This window comes from Lipophrys pholis, assembly GCF_963383615.2.
Source record: "Lipophrys pholis genome assembly, chromosome: 14".
Lineage (NCBI taxonomy): Eukaryota > Metazoa > Chordata > Actinopteri > Blenniiformes > Blenniidae > Lipophrys > Lipophrys pholis.
The window spans coordinates 21,807,642-21,820,634 of record NC_137633.1 but is presented as its reverse complement, the minus strand read 5'-3'; the positions used below and the strand labels follow the sequence as shown (position 1 = coordinate 21,820,634).

General features: G+C 40.8%; 1 protein-coding gene across 1 annotated transcript; it reads right to left on the bottom strand.

The window, feature by feature from the left end:
• Positions 1-574: 574 nt before the first annotated feature.
• dlst (dihydrolipoamide S-succinyltransferase) lies at positions 575-7,811 on the bottom strand. The gene is made up of 15 exons (XM_080480354.1): positions 7,643-7,811; positions 6,790-6,823; positions 6,664-6,703; positions 6,398-6,459; positions 6,226-6,300; positions 5,956-6,011; positions 5,668-5,776; positions 5,392-5,562; positions 5,117-5,202; positions 4,911-5,008; positions 2,845-2,975; positions 2,384-2,457; positions 2,228-2,311; positions 1,981-2,148; positions 575-1,253 (listed from the first exon to the last, which is right to left on the bottom strand). The coding sequence occupies exons 1-15, from the start codon at positions 7,703-7,705 to the stop codon at positions 1,119-1,121; spliced, it is 1,386 nt and encodes a 461-aa protein (XP_080336480.1). The 5' UTR covers positions 7,706-7,811; the 3' UTR covers positions 575-1,118.
• Between the last annotated feature and the right edge of the window lie 5,182 nt (positions 7,812-12,993).

Genomic DNA, 12,993 nt, shown 5'->3' with positions numbered 1-12,993 from the left:
CCCGTGCCTCCTCGTACAGCGTTCGGTCATAACGTTACGGCAGGAAGCCCGTTTGTAGAAGCAACACTTCCACTCAAAGATCAGATTTAGAATGACACTTTTTCTTTTTTATTAAATCAACACATTTTGTCACACTGAAACTGAGAAATAAAGTTGGTAGCTGCTTTTTGTTCACTGTGCTTTAATTTGACTGGTTCAGCCCAGTTTAGATGAAACATGTAAGTTGTGTGTCTCCTGAACCAAAATAGGTTGAACACGCCTGGTGTATACCATTTCACTTCCTATTAATAACAACAACCTGTCAGTCCATGGTGAAGGGCTGTTCCATGTATCCGTTTGTGGATTATTCTCATATATATATATATATATATATATATATTTATTAACACTCACTCGTCACCATTGCATTAAAAAAGGGTAGCAATGACATTTTTTGAGTTGTAATGAATCTTAAATATCTTAAAAATAGACATTCACTGTTTGTGCCTCTGGAGGGTCTAAATGAAAAAAGCTCAGCCGTCCCACACATCATCTCTCGCTCTGCTCCCACGGGGGAAAAACTTCCAGACAACGTCTACAGTCGAGTAATGCAGCGTTTATTTCTTAAAACTTTTTTTTTTTTTCTTAAATAGCCTTTCTTACACATCAAAAACAGAATTTTCCTCATATTTTGAGAAACGTATGGCATAACAACTCTTTTTCCTCAGAATGTGGATAACTTAGAGACCAGCATAGTGCTGAAGCCTGACGTGTGCTCGTTGTTCTTCTCTCAAATAAAATCATGAAGTCATGTGATGGGAGTTTCATCGATTAGCCATTTCGTCTCATAATGTGTGGAAAACCTTTCGTTTGCATGTAGAAAATGAAATATGGCGCAGGAGTTTTAGAATTATCCTTTGTTTTGATCTAGAGACCAGCACCACAAACCCCAGACCCCCAAAGCCTCTCGCCTCACCAATGTCCATTGCACGGCCCAACTGTTCTGGCAGAAAACCCTTTTTTCCTACTTGACCAACACGACGATACATAAACTGCAGTTACGGTAAAGTTCATCAGGTGAGTACGGCCACGGTTTGTGTAGGGTGGTTTGTTTGTTTGGGCCTGGAGTTCACGAGGGTTCACATGTCGATGAGCAGCACGCGGGGGTCTTCCACCACCGACTTGATCTTACGCAGGAAAGTGACGGCCTCTCTGCCGTCGATCAGACGGTGGTCGTATGTCAGGGCGACATACATCATGGGACGGATCTCCACCTGCAAGGCGAGAGCAAGCGTTCAGACCGTCGCTTGATTCAGCGGAACAATCACTTCTCGAGGATGCACCGATTCCAGTGCCGGGTCAGACCGTTCCGTTTGCGTATGGAGGATGAATTAGGCTTGATTGTATCTAATAAGTACTCATAAGTACTATTGGCCTGACTTTTTTTTTTAGCTTTCTGAAGACTTTATTCGGGTGGTGGTTGCACCGTCTGAATGAATGTGTATGAATGTCAAACTAGAAAATTCACCAAACAAATATGAGTTCCTAAATACTGAGGATTCAGGAAGCAGGATAATTATGAAATTTGATAATTTAATATTAGAGAAGGAGCAGGATAAAATGAGTTTTACTTTGTCCTACATGTGGATGTATGCCTAGATAGGTGTGTGTATACTTTATGAGTGTGTGTGTGTATACATATGTAAGTATGTGTATATGTGTGCGTGCACGTGTGTAAATAGGTGTATATATATAGATATAAATACATTGTGGGAGGAGGAGAGTGCAGCGCACCGGTCGGTGGTTAAGTGCTGATCACCTCTCTCCCCATTGAGTGTGTGTGTGTGTGTGTGTGTGTGTGTGTGTGTGTGTGTGTGTGTGTGTGTGTGTGTGTGTGTGTGTGTGTGTGTGTGTGTGTGTGTGTGTGTGTGTGTGTGTGTGTGTGTGTGTGTGTGTGTGTGTGTGTGTGTGTGTGTGTGAGAGAGCAGGGAGGATACGAACCTTTCCACCGATCGCCACAGGCCTGTCGAAGATGCCGTGCATGCCGAGGATGGCAGACTGCGGCGGGTTGATGATGGGCGTGCCGAACATGGAGCCGAACACACCGCCATTGCTGATGGTGAAGGTTCCTCCGTCCATGTCCTCGACGGCCAGCTCGTTCTTGCGGGCCTGCACGCAAGAAGTTACAGTTGTGACGAGGAGACTTGGAGATGAAAGGATGTGAACAAAAGCTGTAAACTGTTTTTACCTTTTCTCCCAACAAGTTGATGGCCTTCTCGATGTCGGTAAAGTTCATTCCGTGCACGTTCCGAATGACGGGAACCACCAAACCCTGAGCAAGAAATGGAACGACTCAAGCCTCTGTCACAGGAAAATAAGAGCAATGGAGTGTTTTAGCTCCTACCTTTGGAGTGGCCACGGCCACGCTGATGTCAACGTAGTCCCTGTACACAATCTCTTTGGTTGTGTCGTCAATCACTGCAAAAACACAGAAACACCTGGATTGTCGTGCACATTCAAACAGATATTCTACTGCCGAGATTAGCGCCCTTTTCTTGTGAGCTCTTTTCCTGTCACGTACCAGTTGAAAACACAGGCAATTTAAAAAAACAAAAACCCACAGACCATTTCAGATTTCTAAAAGACGGCTTTAGAACACCCTCCTGTTCCAATGCGGTGGCTCTAAATAGGTCAGGGTGGTAGAAGGGCAGTAGATGAGTGAGGCGTGGTTTTGTGGTTTGGAAATGAAAAATACAGAACCTTTCATCTCGATCTTCACCACACACACACACACACAAACACACACACACTTGCAAAATCTTCCCACCGAGCATGAGAAGACATGAAACGTTTGCGAGTGTGTACCGGCGTTGACAGCAGGTTGGTCAGTCAGAGCGTACGCCGCCGCCTTCACGAACGCAGACATGAAGCCCAGCTTGATGTTGTGCTTTTTCAGGAAGGCGTCTTTGTACGTTTTCCTCATCTCGCTGACGTTGCTGCAGAACGAGACACAAGAAGATAAAAAGACATTAAAATAAAAGCAATAAGCGGGTTTCAAACAGTGGCAACTTACATACATGCAGAGCAAAATAAAAACCAATCAGATCAATAAAATATAATCGTGTCAATTGAACTGGTCCAGTTTTTCAGGCGTCGCCACGGCAACTTGGCCAGGGTTTTACGTCAGACGGCCTTCCTGCCACAACTGTGACTCAATGGAGGCTTCACATCAGGTGGAGGCCGATCGGGGGCTGTCTATGTGAGGTCTGTATGTTCTCCCTGCGCACCCAGAGTTCTCCTCAGGTTAGACGTCTTTCTAAGGTCCAAATACATTTCTTCCAGGTGAATTAATGTCTCTCCCTCCCTTTCTCCTGATTCCACCTTATTGTGAGCTAATTCCAGCTCCCCTCAATCCTGGATTCTTAACATTAGTTATAGATGCTGAGTGGATGAATTGAACAATAATAAATAATCTACTTGTAAAATGATGTTGATTTTTTTGTTCAGTAGCAGAAGAAACAAAGTCCTTTGTAGTGTTGTTTGGTTTCAATATCTGACTTTAAATTTGATGGGCAGGATATCATTTTGCACAGGATTACAGTTGTCTCTTTCCCGCCCCAGAAAATTGTCTCAAGCCACAAAAACTTTTTAAACTTTAAAATGAATGGAACACAGCTCGTAAACTTTAATGTCACATTTGCTATTTTTGCTTTATTGTATATTTGGGGAATTAAGGAACACAGAGTTTTTCTTTCAGACCGTTGTCGGAGGTTAATCCAGGTTCAGTGTTCTGGGAGCTGCAGGACTCTTAAAACATCAGGCAGACATTTGTAGTTGAGAATTTTTTTTAAAGTTGCTATTGATGTGTAAGTTGAACTACAACATATTAAAGATGAATAATGTAGTTTATGTGTGTCTCTGTGACGGCTGCAGGGATGGTAGAATGTTTCAAATCAAGAGTTAACCATGTTCTACTCACCAATCATTAAGGTCCTTCAAAATGCCCAAATGTTACAGTATTAGTTGTTCAACTGACATGAAACTCTAAAAGATCCACACATCGTTTTGAATCTGACAGAGACACTTTGCACTTATGAGAGAACGCTGCTTCAGTGCTGAATAAAGATACTGAAATTGGCCCGCTAATTGTTTCACTATTGCTCATTTTTCCTCGCGTATCTCTCTTTTTAATTGTTTGTTTTCCTGTCTCTAACCCTGTTGAAGCTCTAGGGTTTCGCCGCTAACGTGATTAGCCCCTCCCAAGACGCAGACTCTCCGAGAAAGGAGAGAAGAAGCGATAAAAATCTTCACTTTCTAGAGCCTGTAAATCTTATTGGGCTGTCATAAAAGCCCATATCGGTTGAGGCTGCTCTTCCACTCAGAGCGCAGGTCTCTGCGGACCGCCGCAGATGCTCCCGGCCTCCTGTTCCGACTCGCTCCTTCGGCTCCAGATGAGTCCCGGCCTGGGAAGTCTTCCTCCAGACCGTCAATGTCAATCCAATTAGGATGCACAGAAAACCCTGAATAGCCGAAAGCCGACACCGCACATTTGCGGGGAAAAGAAACCCTCAAAGTGTCCTCTTTAGCGCAGGGGGCAAGTGCAGACAGTAACATTTCCTTGTAAATTAATAAAAACCTGTTTTACCAATTCTTATCTTGGTTTTAGATGGAATTACCACCAAATATTTACATTCCAGCGTTTAAGAGGATATTGGGTTGCAAAAAGCTTTTCCTATTTGGCAGATTTCAATCTATAACCACTTGTGTTGTTTTCCCTTTTACCAGTAAACTGAATCTGAATGTTGTCATGTATCTTTTCCTTCCAAGGCTTTGACTAGCGTGTCAACTTTAGAAGAGCATGTTTGACATTTCTCATCTGAAATAGTATTGAGGGTAAGAAAATGTAGGTTGGTTAATTTAGGATTTCCTACCTCATGTCGACCTCATTAAATGTAGTCAGCATCGCGCAGGTGTTTTGGGCTTCCTTCAGTCTCTGGGCAATTCTCAGCCTCATGCGGTTCATCTTAACCTGAATTTAAAAAAATAAATTATCTCAGTAAACATTTTCTAATTTTCTTTCCGAATTAACCAAGAAAAAAAACCAACACAACATCAAGATGAAAAGTTGTTCCATTACCCTGCTCTCTGTTCTGGCTGCTTTGGCCCCGCCCTCCGACGGGGCTGCGGCTGCAGTCGGAGCTGCAGTGGGCTTGATGGCTGAGACTTTCAGATACAAAAAAAAAAAATCTGTGAGTTTCTGTCAGACGTGAAGAGATATACTGGCAATGCAGAGGAGCTGCTGCCTACAAACCACCAAACAATGATTAATCATGTGAGCTAAAGGTCAAGAACACAGATGTCAACCAGAACGACTCTCGCATGACGGAGGCCGTCTGTCTGCCGGAGACTAACCTGGTTTGGTCTCCATAGCATGTGCTGGCACAGGTGGCACGGGGGGCATGCTGGTGGGAATGGGCCCCACAGTTGAAGGGGGAGGAGGGGGAGGAGGAGGTGGGGCAGCAGAGGGCGGTGGAGGAGCCGCAGCCTCGGTTTTCGGAGCCTCTGCAGCTTTGGGAGCACCGGCTGGGGGGGGGGGGGGGGGTGAGAGAGAGAGAGAGAGAGAGATTGAAAGCTGTTGATGGCTGAGAAGTATCGTTTCAATCTTGTTTTGAAAACAAACAGACAGACCTCCTTTTCTAAGCTTGAAGAGTGGAGTTCCTCCTTCAACCTTTCCTCCATCTGGGACCAAAAGCTCCTCAATCACTCCAGATGCAGGAGAAGGAACCTGCACCGAGGTCTGAAAGCAGAGAAAACAAAGAATACATGTGAAAACTGTTGATTTTACTCTCTAGTCTAAACACTAATGCAACATAGTTTATATAAGAAAAGTAAAAGGATTTTATCATTTTATTCACTCTAAACGGTAAATGGCAATAATCAAAAACAATTTGTTTTCACGTCTTTGTTAAATATTACCTTATCTGTCTCAATCTCACACACCACCTCATCCTCAGAGACGGTGTCACCAACAGCTGGAGGGAAAACACTTTGTTTTAGCATTTTTCTTTTTATATATACTTTTTTTTTATCATTCATATCATGAAAATCCCAATAAAATATGAAGATATCAAAATCGTTCACAAAATCACATGTTCCCCTTTAATTTTAACGCGAGCTCATATTCATCACAATTAAAATGAGAGACTTTAGACACATCTGTGTATAATGATTAACTTTAAATGTTACCTTTCTCCCACCTCACATCCCCCTCTGTGACAGACTCTGCGAAAGCAGGCGTGTTGACTGTGACGACTTCATCCCCTGGAGGGAAAAGACGAGTTATGGACATTCATTCAGTCTAAAAAAATTAATAAATAAAAAAACACTGATTGCACTTTAAATGATATAAAAGACCTACTGAAGGCTACAGATGTCCTGAAGTACTGAATTTGGAAGACACTGGACCGGGGATCATATTTGCTGAAAAGAAAATATTGCATGTTAAAGCATTTCTTCTCTACGGTTTAGGATGCTATTTAATGAATCACTCAAATGTAACACACGTGTGGACCAGTGATTGTAAAATACATTTAAGGAAGTGCAGGGATGACAGGGTTTGTCAGCTAGGGGCTGTGTCTTTACATATTTGCAAACAGAAGCTCCGATCAGAGAGTTGGTACTCACACTTGGTTGTTAAAAGTGACAGAATGGCAAGCAGATAAAGCTGTCGGAGGGAGGACAAGAGAACAAGGTCAAAAACTTCTTGGTAGTATCACATGAGTCCTTGTTTAAAAGGAAAACACTTCATACCTGCCGCGGCCCGACGAGCTAACCCATTATTCCCCTGTGGGCAAAACAAATAAGTCAAACATTACACAATAACATGCACTCATAGCAATGATTCATAACAACACAAACAAGAGGGAAAAATCTGTTTCTAAGAGATGTTGTTGTGCAGAAACGTCAGTCAAGCAGGTCAAAAGTCACTTAACAATGACCTTTGACATGATCAACGACAGATTAGAGGCTTGAAAAGCAATGTAATAAATACAAATAAGAACATCACAAGAAAAGGGACATTTAAAACAGATTAGATAAAAAATAACAAAAACAACAAATAAACAGCCGCATAGCGGTTTAATTAGGTGCTACTACTAATCCCACTGGCAAGATGAAAATTAATTCAGGCTGTAACTTTAATTGGCATGTGGCTGCACTGAGTTTACCTCTTAATGCAGCTGCAGGAGTGAAATATAGATGAATGTTTGCATAGATGAGTGTTTCTGTGTTGGATTACTGTGTGACCTCAACATGATGACAGCAAGGAGCAGCTAGCTAACTAGCCTGCAGGGCACCGAGCTCACAGATTTCTTCATTATCATATCCGTGGAAAAGAGCCAACAGCTGCCGCGCTGCAGCTACTTAATGTTATAAATAACTTCAAGGGACGTAGACAGCGAGTCCGAGCAGTCCGACGTGTTTCAGCCTCATTAGAGGCTTGTGGAGGGAAGTGTCATACTGTCCTTGGCCTGTCCGTGGCCTACAGTGGCAACACGGCTAAGGCTAGCGCGAGCTCCCGGGAAGCTGTGACCCGCAGTCCGGAGACCGCGAGGAGTCCCCGGGCCGACGGGCCACGACGGCGTGCGGTTGGTCGGTTGCCTACCTGGCGGAGGGCAGAGAGGGAGCGGCCGAAATTCCTGGTGAGACACCGGGAATGGGATAACATGGTAGCTGTGTGACAGCAGCCTGTCAGTGGAAACCTTCGGTCACACCGGCAAGCTAACGGCTAGCAGCGGAGGAAGCGGAGTGGGACGAACCAAATGCTCCAGGATGAGGAGGGGCGTGGGGGGAGAGGGGTGTCCACAAAGTGGTCCGTTCCGTCCTACTCTATCTATGCAGGGACATGTTCTGTTGCGGAAAAATGATGGAGGAACACAGTAATAACTATTCAAACATGTCAAACAACACAATAACCCTTAAAACATGTTAAACTGTTTCAGTCAAGATGCAGACTAATGTATTACATTTATAATTAAAGCTGTAAGCAGAGTTAAAAGGGTCCTCGCTACTTGTAGGACTCCGACTGAGCATGTCACTTGAATAATAGAAAGATGTGGCAACGTTTTAAAAGTTAAAGAGGTCACACTAAACAGCTTTTCAACACTTTCCCATGGGTTTGCTTGGTCCAGAGACGTTGCATTTAAAGTTTATTGCACCAAATCCAGCTTTTCCTTGATTTTCAGCCATTTGAATATTCAATCATATGAGCTACATTCAGAATCTGCTGTGTCCGTGTGAGCTGGACTGGCTCCGCCCATCTTGGGAAGAAGAGGAAGCACTTCTCATGGTGCCTCGTGCCATGTCATATGCACATTACACCACACCTGCAGCCAGAATGGAAAAATAAACTTCTCCCCTCCTTTTCAGTATCTTTACCAGCATTTACACAGAATTGTGTGAATGTTGGAAGAAATCGCACAATTACTTTCCAGGCTTCTGTATGTTCTTTTTGCTCACTTCTCTTCCTACAATTTCTATCCAATTTTGACCAGCCTAATATCCAAATGTGCAGCAGAGTGCTTTTCTGCATAAATTTAAGCTATGAAAATAAAATGATTGAATTTGCTGTGTGGTTAAAGTGTTTTGCATGAACTCAAACATAGATGTTACCTGCTGGTTTCTTTGTAATGTGTCAGGTGTCAGGAATGATATCCCTCTTGGATGGTTTGGTTGATTATAGTCCATATTAAATCCTCTGGTATTCTGAGACATTTTTGTGTGTGCTGTTGTGCTTCATATCCCCACCAGTCTCAAGGATGATATAAGTTTGGGGCCATGGTATGTGAAAATATAATTCCTTAAACTTCCTCTTACCAATAGGTGACGCTATGGCTATGAATGGACATTAACATATGGATGTGTTCAGGACTGCACTGTGATGGAGTTAAATCGCAGCTTGTAGTGCAGAGTTACGCATCACTTCCTGTTTCAAAGCGAACCATCGGATATTCATTGGGGCACCATGGCCATGCTCTTTGAGATTATAGTTACATTTTGATACGAGCCAGTTTTCAAGCCTCTAGGACTTACCCCCAAGGGGGATTGTGTTTCATGGGTTTCACACATAATCGCAAAATGGCGGACTTCCTGTTGGGTTTAGCGTTTGGGTGTCAGTGACATTTTTGTGCCACTCGACACACTGCATACGTCTGCCAAATTTCTTGCACATAGGTGACATGTGTTTAAGGTGTTGCTTGTAGTAGATGTTACGAATGTGAAAACAATGTAGGGGGCGCTATGGAGCCATTTTTTTTCCAGACAATTGCGCAATGACCATAAAATTGAAAATGGTTCGCCACTTCTGACGTATTTGCACATTTTCACAAAGGTTTGAGCACGTTTAGGCTGTCAAGAATACAGCAGTTTGTGAAGTAGAAAACGAAAGTATAATAATAATAATAATAATAATAATAATAATAATGATAATAATAATAATGATCTCTTGCATTCCAATAGGGTCTCGCCCAGCTCTGCTGGCACTGGGACCCTAATTAAAAAGTATTATGATAATGGGTGGGGATCGGGACCAAGGGTGGCCATAATAACTCATTACACCATTATCAGGAAAAAATCATTTCTTTAAATAAAAATGCATTCGTAGAAGTAATCTGAATTTATTGATTATGCCACTTTGAATTCCTAAACCAGATGTTTATGTTAACCTCAATAAAAACTATAAAATCTAAGGGCGATGGACTCACCTAGTCCTCTTTGACTGGATAAAGAGCAAATAGCTAAGGATGCATGGTTTCTTCTCATGATGTAAAACAGACAGACAAACAAGCAAAAGCTAAATTTTCTCCATAATAATAATAATAATAATAATAATAATAATCTAAAAAATGTTTAGGATCATATAAGATAACTGCAGAAATCTGAATGCTATTTGTTGGCCATGACATTTTGGATTTTGGTTAGTTGATGTTAGAATACCTTCTTTCAATGACCAGGTAGGCACCTCAGCGGAAGTTCATTTAAAACATTAAAAACCTGAATATTTATGCTTTGGCTGAGAGAATTAAAACACAAATAATTATAGCACTTTAGTTTGAGCTGCTTGATGTTAAAATCAATCCTAACTTCATGGAAACTTTCAGTTCTGATACTCATATAATCCAACTTTGACAAATACGTTACTTAAAAAAAGCCAAAATGGAAACTGCACTATAACTAATATTGTTCCCTTTAAAAAGGCATTGTGTCATCTTGGGACTGAACGTGATACTGTGAGTAAGCTGTTTAGTAAAATGATATGATAAGATCATGATAGGTTGACCAGATGATGGATATTAGCAGTTCTGAAAGTTACCTCTGTCTGACTTTCTATGAGACTTTCTCACTTTATGTGAGTGCTGATATTCAGTTTAACAGCGCTGAGACACTTCACAGCTTTTTTCTAATTTCAATGACTCTAATAACAGACTCTGGCTACAATAATGACATGGATGTGTTTTAGCTATCTGTATATTCAATATACCTGTAATAATAATAATAGCCGTACCCCCTACCTTTGCCTGGGCCGGGGTCTGAATTTACCCCAATCTGTCTGTCTATCCTATCCTTTCCTCTCCTCTATCCTCTCACCCCAACCGGCCAGCAGAAAGCCGCCACCTCCGAGTCCTGGTTTCTGCAAAGGTTTCTTCCTGTTAGAGGGAGTTTTTCCTTTCCACAGTCGCAAAAAAAAAATCTGCTTGCTCATGTGGATCTGTTGTGTTTTTCTCTGTTAAAAGCACCGAGAAGTGACTGTGTTGTATTTGGTGCTATATAAATACAGTTGAACTGAATTGAATCGAACTAATAATGGGTCAAATGTTATACAACTTCACTAATAGAGAGTTTCTTATGTTATTTGGGAAGAATCAGTTTGTGGTGTACTCATAACATTATTTGTGTTGCAGTAAACAAGATACAGTTAAAGAAATAGATCATAGTTTCTATGGTCTTAACACATGAATAGCTCATTTGTTGTATAAAAGCAATGACACACATTCTGTTGGACTCATTGTTATAATGGCCATGAGTTATCTGTACTGATATTGAGTATAGAATAACTTCGTAATAAGGAGCAGTAGAAGGGACACATTATACATATTCACATTACTGAAAGTAAATTGTGTTTTGGCATACTTGGAATATTATATCACAAGTAAGTCATTTGACTCATAATTTAGTGCAGATTACACAATGTACTGTATTATTTTAAAAGTATCAAGTTACACACACCGTTTTAGCCAACACATTTAATGCAAAAGTCTATGTTTATTTACCACAGTGTTTCCAACATAGATAGTGACTATGAGAATGAATGAAAGTTTCTATAATCAATTTGTAAGTACTTTGTATTTTTACTCCAGTATTTTCAAAGGACTATTTTACTTGTATTTGATTACAGTTTTGTGATGTGATGAAAGTACAGTGATAATAGCAGAGTTTGCTTATTTACCAGTGTTTTTATGTGTTTTGAGCATAGATATTCTTATAAAGATTAAAGTAAGTTTGTAAGTAGAGTGCTTTGTACTCTTATTCCCGTTCACTCTCTTACATGTGATTAGTTTAAGTGATGTGATGAAAGTACTCTGATAATAGGAGAATTTGTTTAAGTCGATTTTTTTTTTTAAACTCTTTATTGATTTTTTAGAACAGGGAGATAAAGAGAACAGCAACAACACAACCAAGTGTTCACCATAATAAACATATTACTGTCATAGTGCGTCCAAATTTCAATTCACGGCAATCACAAATAAATAAATAAACACACACACACACACACACACACACACACACACACACACACACACACACACACACACACACACACACACACACACACACACACACACACGCACGCACACTCAAATTAATGAACAAAGAAACAAGTAAATATATAAATATAGAAATATAGAAATAAATAAATAAATAAATAAATAAATAAATAAATAGATAGATAAATAAATAAATGAATAAATAGCCAGATACAGAAAAGAATAACGCCCAGCAATCAGGAGGTTCTTTTGTACCTGGGCCGAGCCGTTTATTTCGCTCTGCACTGAAAAGCCAAAACTTTAATCACTCTTCCTCACTTTGTTAGAAAAAGATGAATTCCAGCACCACCACAACACCAACCCACTTACATCTTTCCAAACATTAGAAGGAATTGAGCGACTTCACTGTGTATCGTTATGAGGCCCACTAGTAGCAATGGGCTCAAATGGAGTTGTTGCTCTTTAGACCCATCTCTCTACATACAGCCTGACAAAACAACTCCATTTCTTCACAGAGGCAATAAATTCTGGTCCCTGTATGTTATTTTATACTTTGGACACTTTGCGTCTATTGTGCATTTAGTAAAAACAATGTGAGATATATAAACATTCTGTAAAACATTATAATGCATCTCATTGCATCTTGTATATTGATAGTGACTGATTGTTTGTTTGAACATAGATATTTCATACAGATTAAAAGAAGTTAGTAAGTAGGCTACATCTTACTTTTACTCCAGTTTACTTTCTTGTATTTGATTAAACTTTAAGTGATGTGACTATAGGAGAGTTTATTTATTTACCACAGTGTTCGCAATGTGTTTTGGTCATACTGTAGATATTTTATATAGAGGATAAAATAAGTTTGTAAATAGGGCGCTTTGCACTTTTACACCAGTTTGAATGAAGTGATGGGACCAATTAAGTCCTCTGATAATCAGAATTGTTGTTGTTTCGCTAACAATTATTAATGTGATTAAATGTTCCAGTGAAATGAATCGGAAACTCCCCCTGACTCTTTGCTTTTCTTCATCTGGTGGTTTCAATCCATCCGGTGTGAAACCAGGCAGCCTGTCACTCTTAGAGTGGGCTGTCTTTTTTTTTTTGTTTTTTTGCCACGAGCCCATCGACCACCTCACCCGCTCCCACGTGGCCACGCCCCGGCTCTGCTTCACGCGCCCATCCACTCATC